The 20,627-nt window shown below is 44.4% G+C and overlaps 1 protein-coding gene across 1 annotated transcript in view; it reads left to right on the plus strand.

Moving 5' to 3' along the window:
- Hgd (homogentisate 1,2-dioxygenase) overlaps window positions 1-4,347 on the plus strand; it is a 48,850-nt gene extending 44,503 nt beyond the window's left edge. The window contains exons 13-14 of the mRNA XM_075962353.1: window positions 1,380-1,561; window positions 4,025-4,347. Of these exons, the coding sequence (XP_075818468.1) occupies window positions 1,380-1,561; window positions 4,025-4,174 (332 nt within the window). The 3' untranslated portion in view covers window positions 4,175-4,347. The remainder of the gene's footprint in view (window positions 1-1,379; window positions 1,562-4,024) is intronic.
- Window positions 4,348-20,627: the final 16,280 nt, after the last annotated feature.

Genomic DNA, 20,627 nt, shown 5'->3' on the forward strand with positions numbered 1-20,627 from the left:
CCCTGGCGACACGTAGTGCAATGAGGAATGTGACTGCAGACTGAAGCTCTGCGCAGACCTATTCTTAAATCACAGTGGTGGCGCACACCTCTAATCCCAGCACTCGGGAGGCAGAGGCAGGGGGATCTTTGTGAGTTCGAGGCCAGCCTGGTCTACAAGAGCTAGTTCCAGGACATTCTCCAAAGCTACAGAGAAACCCTGTCTCGAAACCCCCCCCAAAAAAGAAAGAAAAGACAATTTAGTTTCTTAGGGCTTCCATTTGCTTCTCTTCCTTTACCTGCTTTTGGAGACGCATGTGGGGCTATGATCTGGGCCTCCCTTTTTCCTCAGGGTTGCCAACTGTTTACTTTTAGGGCCTGGAGCAGTGTGTTGTGTAGGTGACTGCTCAATTGATTGTAGAAGTCTTGTGGTACCTGCTTGTATTTCACATGGAGAGAAGAAGGACATGGCCCTGGCCTGTCGAGGGTTTGACTTTGCCAGGACTGTCACTTCAATGTCACATGCCCAGCACCTTCCATCTTTCCACAGGACAGACAAGGAGCAGCCTGAGCAGGTCATTTCTTAACCCTCTGTGTCGCACAGTAGTTAGACTAGTAACTCTATATTCTGAGTACGGGTGGAGGGGCACGCGAGTGGCGGGGGAAGCAGACAGATGACTGGATTGGCAGAGGTGGAAAGGTATCTGCATTTACCCAGGTGTCAGATTTTCTTCATTCTTGCTGTTGGGTTTTCATCATGTTGAGAAAGAGTTTTATTTCACCAAAAATAAAATACCAAAAGAAAGGAAGCAGAGTGGGCTTTGTCAAATTCCATGTGACTCCTAAAGGTGATGTAAAAAATGTCCACTTAATTATAAAAGAAGAAAAAACCCTGAGAGCTATTCAATAACAAGATAGGTTGCTCCGTAGAGCCTTCCTTTCATTGAAGGCATGCAAGCAGAGCCCAGGAAGTAATCCACAAAGAATCATGTAGAAATGCCCTCTGTCTGGAGTAGAAAGAAGGATTATTTCCAAAGTTCAGATTTCGGGGTCCAAGAGAACAGAAGAATAAGATTCTATCCTGTTCAGATTTGGTTATCTGTTATGATGAATCAGTGTTTTACAGAAACCAAGCATCTGCCTCATAGCTTATCACTTGATAATGGAGTGTAGATCTAGAGCTTGTCCTCTGTCATCTTCACACACACACACACACACACACACACACACACACACACCACTTTGATCTAGACTGGGAACCAGAAATGTGGTGAAACCATGTACTATTGTGGAATTCTTTGGTGAATTTGAAATATAAGACCTGAAAACCTAGAAGAAATACTATTTTTTTCATGGGTCTAGCCTTGGATAATAAAAATGCCACTGCTTCAACCTTCCCAGGGAACTGCATGAGTGAATTCATGGGACTCATCAAAGGTCACTATGAGGCAAAGCAAGGTGGATTCCTGCCAGGGGGAGGCAGCCTGCACAGTGCCATGACCCCTCACGGTCCGGATGCAGACTGCTTTGAGAAGGCCAGCAAGGCCCAGTTAGCACCCGAGCGGATCGCTGATGGTACCATGGTAAGCAGCCTGATGCGTAAGGGACCTGCCTCTGGGCTCTGAAACTTCAGTAGAGGAAAGCAGCTCTTTCCCATCTCTCCGAAATCACAGAGGTGGAGTGGGGGAGGGTTTTGTGCCTATGTGTGCACGTTAGAAGTCCACATACATACAGCTGTATGCACCCTAGACTTCTGGTGTGATAGTGTAGGAGTTTGACAGGGAGTCAGACCAGTTCAAATCCCAGCTCTTAATTCCTATGTAAGCTCGCCACGCTTCGTTTTCCCATCTGTAGAGTGGATATAGTATCCAACCCAGAGGACATCTGCGAGTTATAATGCCCCATGGAGTGTTCAGTAACTTTAAATGCAAGTAACATTATTAATACTCTTTGAAGGGTCTTGCTGTATCTAAATGCAGCCCTGTCCCAGAGTATTCTGTATGGGAAGCAATCCCGAGGACAGAGGAGGCAAATGTCACCTTCAGCCAGTCCCGAAAGCAAAGGAGGGTCAAGCAGTTTTTTGCCTTGCTATAGTCAGGGCTGGTGACAGCAATTCTCAGTTGCTTTTTTCATTTTCTTTGTTCTCCTTTGGCATGGGGTGAAGCTGATGGGATTTAAAGCCTGCTTTGTATTCCTCTTGTGTCCAGCTGTAAACACCGAGGCGGAACACAATTGCAGTTGGCCGCGGTACTTGATTTTATTTTATTTATTTATTTTTTCAATTCTTGGAAACAGACTTACTGGACCACAAGAAATAATTTTATGCTAAACCATATGCATGCAGACTTGCTGCATATTTTAAAACAAATGCCTTCAGTGCTACATGGTTTAACACCCACAGCACAGACCTGCTTGACGAAAAGCTTGGCTTGTACACTCCCCAGCATTAACTGTCCACCTGTCCAGTGGGGTTTGCTTTGAGGCCCGAGTCCAAGGCCAGAGCTTCTTTTATAGAAAAAGGGACACAGAGCCCTTCCTATCTCCTGAGCCTAGGCTCCGTTACCCCTTTCGTGAGCCTCCTGGGAGCATCTATAGGAACCTACAACTCTGTGAGACAATTCAGTGATCTCTGGCTTTTGCCTCTGACAGCCCTTGAGCGTACACAATCCACCCTAGTGTTGTTCGTCAATAACCCTTGGGCCTCCAAATGGGCTTTTGAAAGCCGTGCTACTCAGAGCAATGCTCCACAATAGTGAGGCACAGGGCTGTTTTTCACATGCAGTAAGAATTTGAGTCTAAGACCTGGATTGACAGTGAGATGGAGCTGACGTGGGAAGGGGATTAGGATGGTAAGGGGCTGGGTTTCTGGAGGTCCAGAATATCTGGAGGGCACCCTCCACAGGCACTTGTATGCATGTGTGCATCCTCACCTCCAGAGATACACACATACACATAAATAGAAACTTTACCGAGACCTAACTTTATGTCTCCCTTACCATTTCCCATCATATAATGCAGACACGGAGCAGTCTGCCATAGCCTTATTCCAGTGGGCAGTGGTTTATATGATCTTTCACGGCTCAGCCTGACAGCAAAACTCACAGGAAGTCAGCAGAAGACCACAATAATAATGCCTGTAACATTTACCCTCATGTGTGAGTAGGGCTTTAAACCTTCGCATTCAAAGTTATAGGGTTCAGGCAAAGACACACACCTCCACTGACACAGACTAGGAGAAATCCATGTGTGAGAGACCCCAAACATTAATGCAGGTGTTCTGAGTGGTGTCACAAAAGAATAATATAATTTTCCTTTGGCCTGTCTAGAGGGTTTTTAATTTCTTAATGAAAGCAAAAATAAGTGTAAGGTTTGGGTTGTTCACAATTATTTTACAAAAGACACTATAGATAGAAAAATCAACCACTGATAAAAAGCTAAAATGTCTAGTCTATATAGAATATTTTTCAGTTTCTTTCTACTGTGGCCAGAAACATCCAGAACACAGTGGGGTGTGCCGCATCAGTCCCTTTATGGACCATCTTCATTTGCTCGCCTTTCTTCTTTTTCCTTTTTCTGAGCTGAACTCTTGGTCAGGCTCCTGAAGAAACAGGTTAAGACCTCAGTTCTACCATCAGTTACCCCCTTAGACAAGCCACCTCTCAGCTCGGGGCTTTGCTCCTTCCTTTGTGAAGTAAAAGTATGCCCTACATATCAGGACATTACCACGAGTGATGGTCCCCCAGAAGACCCCAGGATTCTCCCACATCTGCCTTTGGGAATAAAAACTTTGCCTCCAGACTGCTATGAGCAAGGCTAGTCCCACACTCAGGGCCGTAAGTAGATAGAAACCTTGTAGACATCTTCATCAGCTTATACATGGTAAGCCAGATCCAGAACCTTGAGCCCGTGTTTTCCCTCATCATGGCAGTACGTGTGACCACAATTAGTCCAATGTTTTGTTCACCCGTACCTTCTCTATGTATGTAACTAAGCACACTCTATTATCCCCTTACCGCTTCTTCTCGTCTTCATCTTATTTCCTCCAGGCATTTATGTTTGAGTCTTCCTTGAGCTTGGCAGTCACCAAGTGGGGACTCAAGACCTGCAACTGTCTGGATGAGAACTACTACAAGTGCTGGGAGCCTCTCAGGAGCCACTTCACCCCCAATTCCAGGAACCCCACAGGACCTAAGTGAGACCGAAGCCTGCTCCTGTAATTGAGAATAGATTTGCCTGGTTCCCTTGAGAATCTCACACCCTCTGGGGACACAGGGACTCACTTTTCACAGTCAAGGAACTCAGTGTGTTTGTGGAAACGCATTTGGAAATGTCTGTGGCTTTCTGTTCCTCAGTAAATACGTGTTCTGTGGATGTTGCAAATGATCATTTTCTCATCTCGATGTCCAGGACTGGTGGGCCAGAGAAGCCCATGTCTGGGAACTCGGGGTGGGACCACTTCCCATAGGCTTTACTCTTAAGATCACAAGTACAGGAATCTGTAGAGACTATGAACCAGGCATTCGTCTAAACCATGTGGATACCCAGGACAGCAGGCATCTAATTCTGGTAGTCATGTACAATGAAATTAGACAAGAAGTTCAGCAGCCGCCAAGAAGAAGCAGTAATCCATTCACTTTAGGGGAATAGCTGTCTGGGGATGACTGGATCTGGGTTTCTCTGGTCTTTGCAGGAAAGGTCCTGTGGCCTAGGAAACTCGTTGGCCTCCTTGAGTAGAGACAGTCTGTTATCCTTCTATTGATTCGTTTGTCAATCCATTTGGAAATCCTGTGTGAAATCCCTCTTACCCACCTTAGAGCGGGGTGCTGTGGATGAACGGTTGAAATGGAAGAATCAGTCTTGGGAGAAAGAGCCAACAGAAACTGATACCCAAGGAGACGGTCACACTGAAAATGAGGCATGATTGTCTAGCGAGCTGAACACAACTTATAAAGCTTCCTCTATAAGGTCAGCGTCCCTCCCAGGACGGGGCTGCCCGAGACTTTGGAAGTGGGTTGACTGTGTTCTCCTTGGGTGCAAAGATATGCAAGTCAGAACAGAAATATGGAAAGGGATAGCTGCCCTGACTTTGATTTTACAGGGTTAGCATATCCGTTCTGCTTTGTTGCCATGGCAGCAACTTAAATTTGCTGCTATCAGGTTTTCCTCTAATAATACGTGGTAAGAGTCATATGTTAGGACCTAGGGACTAGACTGCCAGATGAAATACAAGATACCCAGCTAAATTTGAATTTCTGACAAACCATAAATAACTTTGGTAATAACTATGTCCTATTCAGTTCTTGGACAACCTTATACTAAAACATTATTTATGATTCATCTTATCTTTGTAATTAAGTGGGAAACCAATATTTCCCTTTGCTAAATCGGGCAACCCTACTAGAAATATCAAGGATATAGATATGATCCTGGCCTGTACAAAGGTTGTATTCTAGTGAGGGAAATAGATAAAATAAGCATACAAAACCATTACAAGCATGCCAGATAAAGACAAATAGATGGGAGTATAACAATGAATGAGAAAGCCTTTCTGTAGAAAGTTAGGTCCCAGTGAAGAAGGGACATTTAGCCAAACCTAAAGAAGAGGAAGGAGGAAGTCATTGGGAGTCGGGGTGGCATGAGAAGGAGAAACATGTCAACACCTTCTAGATTTAAGGAACTGAAAGGATTGGAAGTGAGTTCATAAAAGGAAGAGAAAAAACAAAAAGGAACAGCCACCACCAAAAACCTGGCATTGTCCTGAATTAATGAGAAACAGGGAAAGGAAAATGTCTGGTTTTGAATGGGCATGAAAGGACTTGTGGAAAAGGGAGCCGAGAACAGGCCTGGGGTGGCTTCTCAGTCTGTGGAGGTTGTCTTTTTGTGGTCTCAAATAAACAAACAAATAGATAAGGCACAGGTATCTTTAAGGGTAACTTGGTAGACTTTCCCAAAGTTTTTAAATGTAACGGATTTTTTTTAAAAATTAAACATCATTGCTGGGTGGTGGTGGCACGTGCCTTTAATCCCAGCACTCAGGAGGCAGAGGCAGGCGGATCTCTGAATCTGAGGTCAGCCTAGTCTGCAGTGAGAGTTCCAGAACAGCTAGGGTTACACAGAGAAACCTTGTTTGTGGGGAGGAACAAAGAAAAGATAGAAAATAAATGATTAGAAATAAAAATAATTAAGAAGCTAAAAATTATTAAACATAGTTACAAAGCAAACTACTTTCAAACATGTTTTCAAATGAAAACTGAAGCTGAAGCTTATGCCCCAATGCCAATCACCATCCAGGCCCACTGGCTGCTCTCAACTGCCGGTCCCCACCCCTCTTCCTGATGTCAGAACCCATGAAGGTACTGGGGAATGATTGAACCTGGACATAGCTCTCAGGCAAGAGCAAATGTGAATCTGTGAATAAAGATGGAAGCTCTCTTGCCCTGTACCTCTGAGGTTTGTATTCAGCTCTGGTTTTCTGCAACTCCTGCAAGGATCAAGCTCCACGTAGGGCAACTTTCTCGCTACTGCACCTGTTGTTTACCCCAATCTCTTCCCTTTCACCCCGAATCTTCCACTGAAGTAGTTTATCCACAAGCCCCGCCTTCCCTCCGTGCACTCATTCCAACCCCACTCTGCCCCGTAGCACCTCAGCTCTGACCCATTTGTCACCCTGTTAGCTGGGTGACCAGATGTATGTGCGACCTGAATCTCCGTGCACTCAGCACTTTGAACTTTATCTCTCCACTAACAGCAGCGATCCGCCAGCCTGAGACAGGATCTCACCAGGCCAGACTGTTCACACTAATTAACTTTTTTTTTCAGTTTCCTTCTGTGTGTCTCAGATCAGTTAGGAAAATTTGTGTCATTTCCTTAATTTTCCAAGATGCTCCTCAAAAAAATTTGCCGTCTTTTTGCTTGGAATGAAAAACTCCAAAGAACATAAAGCACCCTGATTAAGTTTCTTCCAGTGACAGGAGGATTTCCTGCCAGACCTCCTTGGCATCTCTGTATACTTTGCCATTTAGAAGCAAGTGTAACAGCAGCCACCCTTCTCAGTCCCTTTCTGAAAGACTCCCCACAGTCCAGGCTACTGGAAATGTCTCTAGACCAGTGATTCCCAACAGGGGCCATCCTGCTCCTCTTCCCCAAATACAACACATCCAGTTGACACAGCTGGAAAGGGAGCTGTAGACATCCGGTCCTCTGATAAGTACGCTGTAGTGCACAGCACAGTCACACCCAACAAAGAACTCTCAGACACAAGATGTGAATGAACAATGGTTCTCAGAGACAAGTGTGCATTTGGGGGCTCGCAGCATCTTAAAGCTCCAGTGCCCAGGCTATACCTCAAACCAAGCAATTAGAAATACCAGGGATGGGACAAGGCTATAGGCACTTCAGTTAAAACCAGCAACGAAGGTACTTCTGTTTCCAGGGTCAACAGAAGAAAGACTTGGGGAAAACCCGAAGGCTCTATTTCCCAGTAAATAAAATGGACAGGAAGGCAGGGGCATCGGGTAAGGAGTTACTCAGGAGTAAGGAACACTGAGGATAGTACTTACCTCCTAGCACTGCTTAAAGCAGGTATATAAGTTCAGGTCAGTACATTACTTAGGGACTGGAGAGATGACTTAATGGTTAAGAGACCTGACTGCTCTACCAGTAGACCAAGAATTCGGTTTTCAGCACCCACGTGGGCAATCTACAGCAACCTGTAATAGCGGGATGAACCTATCACAACATAAGCACCATACAATAGTGCTATTACTTCTTGTGGGGTTTGGGGAAATTGTTGCTCTTAATCTATTAGTTTTTTATTATAATCATTAGATAATTACTAGTAACCATTTCATATGAAATTCATTTTTGGAAAGAATAGTCACTAAGAATATAGGTTCTGGCTTGGCAGTGGTGGTGAATGCCTTTAATCCCAGAACATGGGAAGCAGAGGCAGGCGGATCTCACTGAGTTTGAGGCCAGCCTGGTCTAGAAGGAGAGTTCCAGGACACTCAGGACTATATCCAGAGAAACCCTGTCTCAAAGAACAATATATATATGTTCTGAAATCCAGTTGTGCTTTTATGGCCAAATGAGTTTGGACGTGTGACAACCTCTCCAAGTCTTGCATTCTTCCTTAAAGGAAGAAGTGCTCCCCCCCCCCCCGCCCGGGGCTTTGGGAGTTAAGTGGTGTTCTGAAGACATCCACACAGTGTACACTTTTTATTGTTACCCTTATGACTCAAAGAGAATTCAGTTCCTACCTCTGGGAGACTGTGGTGCCCTCTACCGTAGGAGCTGCTGGAATGACCAAGCAGAGGCCTGTTGACCCAGGTTTCTGTCTTGCCCAGTTCCCACAGTGGTTAAGTCCCAAAGAAATCACACAGAGTCTACATTAGGTATAAACTGATTGGCCCACTAGCTCAGGCTTCTTATTAACTCTTATAACTTATATTAGCTTATTATTCTTGTCTATGTTAGCCATGTGGCTCAGTACCTTTTTTAGCTAGGCAGTCACATCTTGCTTCTTCTGTGGCTGGGTCATGCTGCAGAGCAACTTTCTTCTTCCCAGAATTTTCCTGTTCTCATTGACCCACCTCTACTTCCTGTCTGGTTGTCCCGCCTATATTTCCTGCTTGGCTACTGGCCAATCACCATTTATTTAAAATATAATTGACAGAATATAAATCATTATCCCACACCCAGGCCCGCGGGCCCAAATAAACTAGCATCTGGCTGGAGAAGAAGGTGTGTGCACTTTAGATGTCTTAAGAGACAGATGCATCTGACTGGAGAAGAAGATGTGTGCACTTCACATCTGGCTGAAGAGAAAGGTGTGTACACGTCGGATGCCATAAGAGATAGATGCATCTGGCTGGAGAAGAAGGTGTGTGCACTTCGGATGCCATCAGAGGCAGATGCATCAGGCTGGAGAAGAAGGTGTGTGCACTTCGGATGCTGTAAGAGACAGATGCATCTGGCTGGAGAGGAAGGTGTGTGCACTTTACATCTGGCTGAAGAGAAAGGTGTATACACTTCGGATGCCATCAGAGACAGATGCATCTGGCTGGAGAAGAAGGTGTGTGCACTTCGGATACCATCAGAGACAGAGGCATCTGGCTGGAGAGGAAGGTGTGTGCACTTTGATGCCGTCAGAGACAGATGCACCAAGGCTGAGAGTGCTGAAGCCCTTGAAAATCCTCTCGCTGCCGTTAGGTCTGAAAGCAAGAAATCATATGTTTCAACTTAAGATCCCAGCCGTGTCTATTAATAGATGGAGTGAAGTGGAAGCTAAGGCAGAATTTAAAGTGATTTTGATAAAAGCAGTTTTCTTGTGTCTGAGAGCTTTTCCCGGAGGAATCTTTCCTAATCATGAGGCCCTTGGGACTTTCATTAGGGCTAATCCGGAGGTTTTTTACAACTAAAGTTATGTCAGAGTTTCAGTACAAGCCATGACAAGCGTGATTAAGAGCAAAGCCTTATGGAAGACTAACTGTATGTGATGCCATAGCAGCTCAGCGAGGAGAATCTGACAAATGGGGACGTGACGTTTGTACACTCATTAGCATTGATTTTAGATTCTGTGAATAAAATTAAAATCTGAAGGATGCTCTCTTTCTCTTAATAAAAGGATATGATCTGATTAAGAGTTTATTCAGCTCTAAGTATCTGAAAATCTAACATTAGCTTAGCAACCAGGATCTTATGAAAGATGTCGGAGGTCAGCAGTTCAGAATAGGGAAAATGACGGCACAGAGGAGTCCTGAAACCAGATTTGTGTCCGGGAAATGTCTGGCAATCTTGATCCAAGACAAGGGTCATCTCATCTTGCCTTCTGTGAAGGATGATCCAGCAGCCTCCTGAGAAGCCAGGTTTCTATTGTAGAGCCTACAGGTGGCAAAGCAGCAAGACAATAAGGATTTGGGTTTGAGTCTCCTCATTCTCATAGTCCCAGGGGAAAAAATGAATCTGTCAACATTAGTTTTGCACAATTACAACTAACAAGCAAACAAGCAACTCCCTATTTAAACAACTTCTCAATCTTTGGATGGGGTCAGAAAATTGGCCAGCAATTGGCCATTCCTGGCAGCATCACTTGTGATCACAACCAAGTGACAAAGGAAATCAAGCAGTACTTCCTAGTCAGAACTCAGAAACTAATCTTCAGATTAGTGGGTGTTGAAGCGTCAGAGAAGTAATTTCCACTCCAAAAATTAGGACATGAAACTGCCACTCAAGCTACTCTGTACACCATACCACACTTTTTGTGGCTTTCAATATTTCATGTAAAATGTTGATAAGACTCTCTTTGGAAAACATCATGTTTTTAATTTTTGAAAAATCCATATAAGATTTTTAAGTCTTTGTGTAAAATTTTAAGAGTTGTTTATCACCTTCTCTTTTTCTCATCCTTTTTTTGTTTTTTTTTTTTTTTTTTTGGTTTTTCGAGACAGGGTTTCTCTGTAGCTTTGGAGCCTGTCCTGGAACTCCCTTTGTAGACCAGGCTGGCCTCGAACTCACAGAGATCCGCCTGCCTCTGCCTCCCGAGTGCTGGGATTAAAGGCGTGCGCCACCACCACCGGCCCTTTTGTTCATCCTTGCCTCAATAATTTTGTACCTGATGGCAGCCCTCAAGAACTTCCTAGACTGATTTCTCATATGGCCTCAGCTGTTTCCAGCTTCTCCAGGGTCCAAGAGTCTTCTAGAACCTAGTAAGAGACAAAGTTAAGAAGTGACTCAAAACTAGCCAGGCAGGATGGCACGTCTCCAGCCCTAGTCCTTGGGAGTGACAGAAGCAGAGGCCCGTGAGTTCAGAACCAACCTAGGAAACATAGCAAAACCCTGTCCCCTCAAAAAAGAAAAGTAAGAGAAGTAGTAGAGGAGGGGGGGGGGACAAAGCCAGGAATGATCATTCTAGCACAGACAGGTGGGTCCTTGGGACCCATTGGCCACCAGCCTAGCCTAATCAGTGAGCACTAGGACCCAGGGAGAAACTCTGTCTCCAAAAGCAAGGTAGAAGTTCCCTAGGGAGGAACAATACCCCCAGGAGGCCCTCTGGCATCAGGAACTTACACACATACTGTGTGCTCACATCCACACACTCCAAAGAGCTCATGCACAAGCAAGGAGGACAAGAAGGGGCATATTCAAAACTAAAGTGATATTCCTTGTGACCACGGGAAAAAACAAACTTGAACTTTAAGTGTCAGGTTTTTTTTCCAGATAATCTCCGACATTCTGTGAGTCATCCATGCCCAGGAAAACCCAGAAGTCTGCTAGATTGCTATGAATTCGAGATTCACAGAACACTTCTGTGATAGCTCCAAACGAAGGTTCTCCAAGCAGATGGTGTGTCTTGGTGGATGTTCTCTTGGCCATGCTACTACCAAGATAGACATTGGACTCTGCCAGAAAACCAAGGTAGTCAAAGAGGTGATGAATCCAAGTATCACCACCAGAGTTAGCATGACAAATGGATACTCTAGAAGAGAAATGGAACTCAGTCATTTCCCCACAAATGCAGAAGGTAAGGAAGGGAAGTAGAAAGCCCAAAATCATTTCATACATTTAAAAGTGTGTTTTGGAGCTGGAAAGATGGCTCAGTGGTTAAGAGTACTGACTGCTCTTCCCAAGAACCCAGGTTCAAGTTCCCGCACTCACAGGGCAGCTCATAACTGTCTGTAATTCCAGCTCCAGGGGATCTGACACCCTCACACAGACATACATGCAGGCGAAACACCAATGTACATAAAAATTTTAAAAATAAATTAATTTTAAAAAAGAACTGTAAGGTTTTTTAAAAAGGTGTTTTTAGCTGGGCAGTGATGGCAAAAATGCCTTTAATCTTAACACTCAGGAGGCAGAGACAGGTCGATCTCTATGAGTTCAAAGCAAGTCTGGTTTACAGAGAGAATTCCAGGAGAGCTAGGGCTACACAGAGAAAATCTGTCTTGGAAGAAAAAAAAGTGTGTTTTTTAGAAAAAGTGCCATCCATATATTTTTGCAATCATGTGAATTTAACCAAAACAGATTCTTGTACATATTTCCAATTTCTTCCAATAACCTATGAATTATCCCGGAGGACATAGAGATGGGTAACGATACTCTGCACCTGACCCCAAGGTATGAAAAGGCTGCTGGGTGATGCTGGGAGTTAGAAACACAAAGGTTGGACCCAATGGGATTTCAATTAGAGAACAGGTATGATGTTTTGCTCTAGGCAAGATCCAAGCAAAAAAGGGCAAGAAGTCATATCAATTAATAAAGCAGTAAATTTCTGTGGGGGACACCCACAGCTCCAGAGAAGGGAAGTGATGTCATGCTCTGCTAAGGCAATTGTTGAACTGTCTCTGCCTGTGTGTGCAGAAGAGGAGCTAATAGAGATCATAGAGACAGACGTCTGTGCAGCTTTTGACAAGTTCACAGCCGGATGAGCCAATCTGCAATCTCACCTTACCGGGCTGCTTTATTCTGCTTTAGGGCTGTCTCAAAAATTGAAAACCATGCCTGAAAATCAGCAGCCTGATTACTGGTCCTCCCAACGCCTCTCTTACCCTGTGACCATGCTCCACCCAGGGACCAACATGGTCTCCAGGAATGTGAACCTCCTCAGGCAGGTCCTGCTGATCACCGCCAGTCCCTTTCTCTGTCATCTCGCTGAAGGCTCAAGTCTGAGATCTTAAGACCTGGATCCTCATTATGCGCCTGTCTTTTGTGTGTGTGTGTGTGTGTGTGTGTGTGTGTGTGTGTGTGTGTGTGTGTATGTGTGTTCAGCAGTACCACAGTGTGGGCTCCAGTGCTCAGAGAGAGCAGCATCAGCCAGACAGATGGCACATTTGGAGCTCAGAGGAGGTGGCAATTGGTGTCCTCATCAGACTGCTTCTTGGTTTGATTTAGGACATTGTTCCTGACTGGTTGAAAAAAAAATCCTGTGGTGTGATTAGAGTCTCAAGAACACATTGCTCAATACTTCTCAATGCTAAGAAATGATGCAAAAGTTCCTCTGGGCACTGCTTCCTTTAACATTCAGATACCGAGAGTACATGGTGTTTTCCCCCAATGTGAGGGAACGCTACAATAACTTCTGATTGGAATGATCAAGGTTCGTCTTTAATTTGTCTTATTTAAGTCATAAAGTCATTAAGGAGAAAGGCACCTACATAAAAGGGCAGTAAGTAAATTTGAACAAGCAAATAACAAACAAAGGGACAGAAATACATGAAAAATCTTGAATCTCAGTAATAAATGAAGTACAGATTTAAGATAGCTTTAGTCGTTGGGTTTAAAAACCATTACAGTAAACATCCTCTGAGACTCTGTTTTTCCTTTATTTTTCCTTTATGGTTTGAAAGGCATGTGGTCCCATGCGCAGCACTATCCCATGAGAAAGATACACAAACAGAAACATTCTCCTATAAGTGTCTATCACATTGATCATAAAAGGAGAGAAAGGAAAAAGTCAATAAAATATTCTCTTATAAGAAGAATTAAGTAGGTTGTGATAGACACGCTGTCTTAGTTAGGGTTTCCACTGCTGGGAAAAGACACGACCACGACAACTCTAGAAAGGACAATTGGGGCTGGCTTGCAGGTTCAGAGATTTAGTCCATCACTGTCATGGCAGGAAACATGGTGCTGAAGGAGTTGAGAGTTCTACATCTTGACCCCCAGGCAGCAGGGGGAGACTGTATACTGGACGTAGCTTGAGTTGTCCGGGGGATCAGGAAAGTAAAGCAGCCACACTGATCAGCCTTACAGACCGGGCAGCAATGACAAGCACCTTTAATTCCAGTAGCCACAATGACACACACTTTTAATTACAGTCGCCACACTAGTTGCCATAGAAACCAGGAGGTAGAGATGCATGCCCTTAATCCCAGAACTAGAGAGGATTATAAAACGGGAAGAGACAGTTCTCAGTCTCAGTCTCATTCTGAGATTCCTGGAGAGTACGAGGTTGAGGTAAGAACCAATGGCTGGCTGTTTTTGCATTTCTGACCTTCAGATTGAAACCTAATTTCTTTCTCTTAGTTTTTATAATCATGCTTCAACTTTCCCCAATAGGGCCACATCTACTCCAATAATGCCACACCTCCTAATAGTGCCACTCCCCATGGGCCAAGCATTCAAAGGCATGAGTCTATGGGGGCCATACCTATTCAAACCACACACCAAAAAAAAATCATCACATGATATGGAATAAGGAGTGGGTTTTATTCTATTTTTTACTTGAGTACTTTCTAATTACAATAGACACTGGTACATTTGCAGCATCAAATAACACATCTATAAAAGAAACCCAGAGGTCAAGGTGGAATTTCTTCCGTTTTTGCTTTCCAATAAAATAAGAGCAAGGCAACGTTGTTTGTTATGAATCCGGAGAACAATTTAATACGATAGCCTGCAGTGGTCATGGGTGCCGGGGAAGTGACTAAGGCGGCAATTCTCACCATCACCACGGCCTGGCTCGCCTGTGTCCCCCGCCAACTCCTTACATCCTCAGCGGGGACCTGTCCACTGCCACCACTGGGGATGACTCCAGCAAATGGGCACGGTGTTAGTCCTATCATGTGGGAGGCAGAGGCAGGAAAAGTTTGGGTCCAGCCTGGACTACACAGTGAGAGAAGGGAGGAGGTGGAGAACTTTTGGGCCGGGAATGTAGCTCTGTGTTGTCCTAGCATGCTTAGGCTCTGGGTTCAAGTCCAGGACCACTGAAGCAAAAATGAAGAATGGCAGCCTGTTTTGATAGCTCACGCCTGTAATGCAGACTACTCAAGAGGCCGAGCATGAAGACTGCAAATTCAGGACCAACCAGGGCAGCTTAATGAGACCCCTGCTTTATATTAAAAGGTAAAAAGGAGCTTGGATCGTAGAGATTGCTTAGTGTTATAACCCTTGACTAGAGTGTGCAAAGATGCCAGGTTCAGTTCCCAGCACAGAAGGAAATTGGGGGGGGTGAGTCATTAAGAGGATAGTGAGGTGGGGGGCAAGGACAGATTAGGAATGACATGAAATTCAGGATGAGAATCGCATGAGTCAGACTATCGCTACTTTGCAGCTGTAGGGCTAGACAGAGAGGCAGGCTTGTTTTGCAGGAATGCACACTGCTTCACTTGAACTGTCTTTACACATCAACTTCGTGTGTCTACTAGGCTTGCTCCTCTGACTTGTCTCTCACACCTTCTGTGGCTTCTGCCCCAACACTCCTGTTTGCTTACTGTTTAGGCTCCTTATTACTCCAGTTCCCATAGTTGTGTGTGTGTGTGTGTATGTGTGTGTGTGTGTGTGTGTGTGTGTGTGTGCATGCAGGTGCACACATTTGTGTGCGGATGGCACGTGCACAAGAGTGTGTGTGGATATGGAGGTCAGAGAACAGCCTTGGGTGCTGTTCTTCAGGCACTAATCACCTTATCTTTTGAGTCAGGGCCTTTCACTGGCCAGAGGTTCTGGTTAGGTCAGGGTGGCTGACTGGTGAACCCCAGGGATCTGACTCTGCCTCCTCAGAGCTGGGATTGCAAGCATTCCACCACATCTGGCTTTTTACATGGATTCTGGGATTGAACTTGGGTTGTCATGTTTACAGGGTAAACTTTTTATGGAATGAACTCACTCCCTGGCCTTAAAATAGTTAACTTTTGATTCTCATCTTCACTGGATTGAGAAGTGCCTAGTATATTAGTAAAACACACCTCTGGGTGTATCTGTGAGGATGTTTTCAGATTAACTAAGGGAGGAAGACCTGCCCTGAATATGAACGACACCACCTCACAGGCTGGAGTCCAGGGGCAATAATAAAAGGAGAATAGAGAAAAGCCCACTGGGTGCAATTATTTTGCTTTGTATCCTGGCTGCCATGACAGGAACTGCCCTGAGCATCCTTCCCCTGTGGACTGAAACATAAGCCAAAATAAATCTTTCTTTCTGTAAACTGTCAGGTATTCTGCTGCCATGAGAAATTTGAGTAACCCGGGCCCTGGAAGAGACAGCCCGAGCGGGCTATGTAGGATCGGGAGCCTTTCATTATCAGTGATTATGGGGCCCAGTGATCTTCAGGATGCCAGGGCCAGTAGGGGGGAAGAGAGAGACAGAGAGAGAGAGAGAGAGAGAGAGTCAGTCGTAAGTTGTTCCATTCAATACCCTTTCCTTCTCAAGAGATAGGGCCAGTATTTTGTGAATCTCTCTGGATTCAGGACTCTATTGGGCATGCTATTCTCATCCACTAATGGGATGCTTTGTAAAGCTACTGGTTTTGAATGGAGCCCAGAGAGAGCTCTGCAGCACATTCAGGTCACAGGGCCAGCAGCTGTCAATGCTGTCAATTCGTCTCTAACACAACTGAGCCAATATTCTCAATACACATGGTACATAAGAGTGAAGCTTGGGTCTTCTGCAGAACCCTGGCGATTACTGCCATGAAGACTCACCCCTAAGGCTCTCACGCATCGTGACACCTTCTGCAATAATGAACAATTCTGCTCCCAAAGTGCTAGTTATCATTACAAAACTGAATCTATTCAAATGAGCTACTCGTTGTGATCTGCGAAGCTAAGTGTGGTAAGGTGGGCATTAGCAGCTCCCGGATGTAAGTGAACAGCAGCAAAACCTACTAAAGCTTAGCTACAGTATCAGCTTGCTGACAGCATCCTACAGGGCTGAAGCACAGGGTTTACCACGTAGCAGGTGCAATGAACCAATGGTCACAGAGTGCCGCAGCTTGCTTTCAGGAGCAAAAGGACCAGCAGCAGGACTGATCCGTTTTGCCCTGCTAGTGATTACCTGGTGGGATGGAACATGTGCTTTCAAGTTTTGGGTTTACTTTTCTTTTTCCCAGAGCTAGGTAACAAACCCAGAGCCTAAACACTAAAACACAAACACATGCTGGGCAAGCATTCCACCGAGCTACATCCCTGATCCCCATATTTAGGGTTTTCTTTTGCATGGATTTCTGTGTTTGTAGGAAGGTTACAGTATGCTGAATCTCCCATGTAGAGATCAGAGGACATTTTGTGTAGGGATAAGTCCTGCCCCTTAGGGGGCATGTTTGCCTCGGGCTAATGTTCGCCTATAAATTTGGCGAGCTGTGCGCCCAGCTGCTGCTTCTGCTTTCCTAGTCTCAGAGGGAACGGTGGTTCTGTAAGTCTATTTTTCCATTAAAGCTGTATATATTTTTACAATCTGTCTGCATTCGTTTACACCGTTACATTTTGGCGCCCAACAGAGGGGCCCAACTCTGAGATTAAGAGTCTCATGTTCTACCGACTGAGCGTGATGTCCCCTCTCCCAGTAAAGTTTGCCCCTGGGTTTAGGGACATCATTTAGGGGTTGGGAGGTTGGGGGAGGAATTTTATAAGCTCAGGGATCATTTTGAAAAAAAAAAAAGAGGGAATGATGGGATAATAGATTTATAATTGTGAGATACTGTTTTTAGACAAATATATTGGTATCGATTCTTGTATATTGATACAAAGTTAAATTATATTGACTATTGTATGCATGCTTGTTTCTACCTCTGTTTAAAACAGTTTTATGTATTGACATATATTGTATTGATATATATATTGTATATATTTACCATATTGCAGTGTACATTTCTACCTCTGATTAAGATACTTATATAATGTTTGTGTATTGATATATATTTGCCATATTGCAATGTATATTTGTACAGTGTTTATATTTGGAGGTCATTATCCTCATTTGTTACACAGTTGTTTATTGTCTTAGTCTTTAAGTTAGATAGATATTGAGAATTATATAGATTAATAGTCATCTAAGTTTGTCATTTATAATTAGACTAATCAGGTTCTTTAGATATATAGAGATTATACTCAGTATAGACAGATAATCTTCAACCTCTTCAAAGAGCTGTAGAAAATGGCCTTTAATCTAACTCAGAGTTTCGTGATAGTGAGACACAATTGCTCCTGGCAACACCGCTCTATTCCCGAGAGAATGTTGGGCACCAAAGACACTCCACCTGGAGCCTTTCTTTTTGGCAGAACTGGCCTTTGGGCAAAGAAATGCCCATACCTCAACCACTGAGTGTGCATCAATGGATAAAACAGGACTGTCATATCCTGCCAAGACAGGGTAAGATAGTTTTGAAAAGTTCCTTGCCTTTAATAATGAATGGTATGTCAGTTATGTTATGCCTTAGCCAAAGTTGGTTGACTCAACATTGCAAACGAGACTTTGGGTGATTGCCCAGGTAGTCAGTTGTCTCTGTCAATTGTTGCACATTTTGGATATATCTCGTTTGTTAAGTAATATTTATTCCCTTCTCAGATCTTTGACGGAGTTGAAGATTATATAATTGTAGTTACTCTCTACATTATTTAGATTTGAGATAGAATGTTTAGCAAAACTTTTGTTCTCAATATTGTTTGTTATATTTATTTGTTATTATTGTATATAGTTGTATTTGGTTTAGTTCTGTCTTATTTAGACAAAAAGGGGAGATGTAGGGATAAGTCCCGCCCCTTAGGGGGCGTGTTCGCCTCGGGCTAATGTTTGCCTATAAATTTGGCGAGTGTGCTCCCAGACGCTGCTTCTGCTTTCCTGGTCTCCGTAGGAACGGTGGTTCTGTAAGTCTATTTCTCCATTAAAGCTATATATATTTTTACAATTTGTCTGCATTCGTTTACGCCGTTACAATTTTGCAGGACTCGGGTTCTCTCCTTCCACAATGCAGGTTCCCAAGATTTAAGTTACATCACCAGTCTTGATGGCAAGAGCCTTTACCCCAGCCATCTCACTGGCCCAACTCAGGTTTTGATGAATAAGATAACCTGATTCACTGTGGGACAAGGGCAGAAACCTTCTTCCATAAGGGAAACTAATCTGATAGATACCTCAACCATATTTGGGAGCCCGATTTGTGATTGGCAGAACTCACATAATTACCTGCCACACAATTGAGCCAGAGCATTGGCTGGAATATGTGGGTATGTCCATGCCCAAGGTAACTGTGACTATGTGATCGCTATGACAACACCTAGAGTAACTAAGGCTGTCTTTAAGGGTGATGGTGGCTCACGCCTTTAATCCCAGCACTCGGGAGGCAGAGGCAGGCGGATCTCTGTGAGTTCGAGACCAGCCTGGTCTACAAGAGCTAGTTCCAGGACAGGCTCCAAAACCACAGAGAAACCCTGTCTCGAAAAACCAAAAAAAAAAAAAAACAAAACAAAACAAAAAAAAACGTGGTGACTCCCTCAGCCAAGCAATCTACATCTCAAGTGATGGCCAATGGGACATCTGGAAAGCAAGCTTGAGACGATGACCACCAGCCACATCTCTAGGCCAGCTCTAGTAGTGTGGGACTTGACTTGCCTCACTGCCCCTCCCATACGGTTCATAGATTGTTATGTAGCCATTACTCTGAAGGCCGTGTTAGTTAATGTAGGCGGGTTGAAGATCTGCATGGCACAGATGAGGAAATGATAAACTTGTGCCTGTCTGCCTTCTTAGTCCCATTGCTGCTACGTAGCTCAGCTACACACACTTGCTTTCCGTCCTGAGCACCCTCCTCCTGATGGACCCAGCCAGCCAGGAAAGGAATGCCCATCTGGGACGTAACTCTTGACCACCGGAAATAGGATTATTTGCTTTACCCATGTTTGAAGAATTCTGTGTATTCTACAGAGGCCTTTCGAATATGATGGGAGCCCATTACTCAGAGGCAAGAAGTCAGCAGCACACAATGATGGACTCCATCCCTCCCTGCATTTCCCTATTCCCAAGCCCTTTTAGATCCCAACATAAACTACCTGCATACGAAGCCTTCCAGGCTTTGCTGATTCTGGTAATGAGGGCTAAGCTAAGAACAGACGAGAGACTGGCTGCATAAGCTTCCAAAGTTAAGACCAAAGACACTTAGCAGCCTAGAGTACATGCTGTTCCCCATGATCTAACTGTCTCTGTGGAAGAAATCGTTACCATACTGTTTCCAGACTGAACTACCAAGTGGAGTAGCAGGTACTGTTATTAGTTAATACTATTTCATTTTTATCTTCATGGCTTTATGGGGTGAAAGGCCTTACTACCTCCACACTATAAAAAGAAAAAGGAAACCAGAATTCTTCATCCCAGGCTGGCTGTCATCCTTCTGTTCCTCAGCACGCTCTCCGCCCTCACCTTCTTACCCCAGAGGCAGCCATGTCAGATAAACCCAGCAGGCCCCTTGGCTTTTCATGTTCCTGTTAGACCTGTCAGCCTCTGGCTCTTCAGAAACTAAACCAAATGCCATCTCCCCAAACCTCTCACAGGGAGCTGCTTCCTTATCAGTACTTCATTTTCCCAAGTCTCTTACGTGTTTCACATCATTGCTACCTTCTGCTGTGCTCACCGATAAGGCTGGGGCCAGGCAAGGACCTACGTATTGGATCCTAATGAGTTCTCAGAGCTGTGCACTCTGGCTTTCTGGCTATTGTACCCTTAGCATACACATCAGCGGGTCATAGTTAAGACTCATTTGTGAATGACAGATTAAATGAATAAAGAAATGTTTCTTCATTGAGCTGGGCTCTTGGAAAGGAGATTCTATAACATCCAGCAAACACTAGCGGCATTCTGACACACATTATCCCAGCACGAGCCACCTCTGCTTCCATTGTGAGGTATTAACATGCCTCAACAATAAACCCAAGAACAAAAGAA

The sequence above is a fragment of the Microtus pennsylvanicus genome, chromosome 1 (genome assembly GCF_037038515.1).
Source record: "Microtus pennsylvanicus isolate mMicPen1 chromosome 1, mMicPen1.hap1, whole genome shotgun sequence".
NCBI lineage: Eukaryota > Metazoa > Chordata > Mammalia > Rodentia > Cricetidae > Microtus > Microtus pennsylvanicus.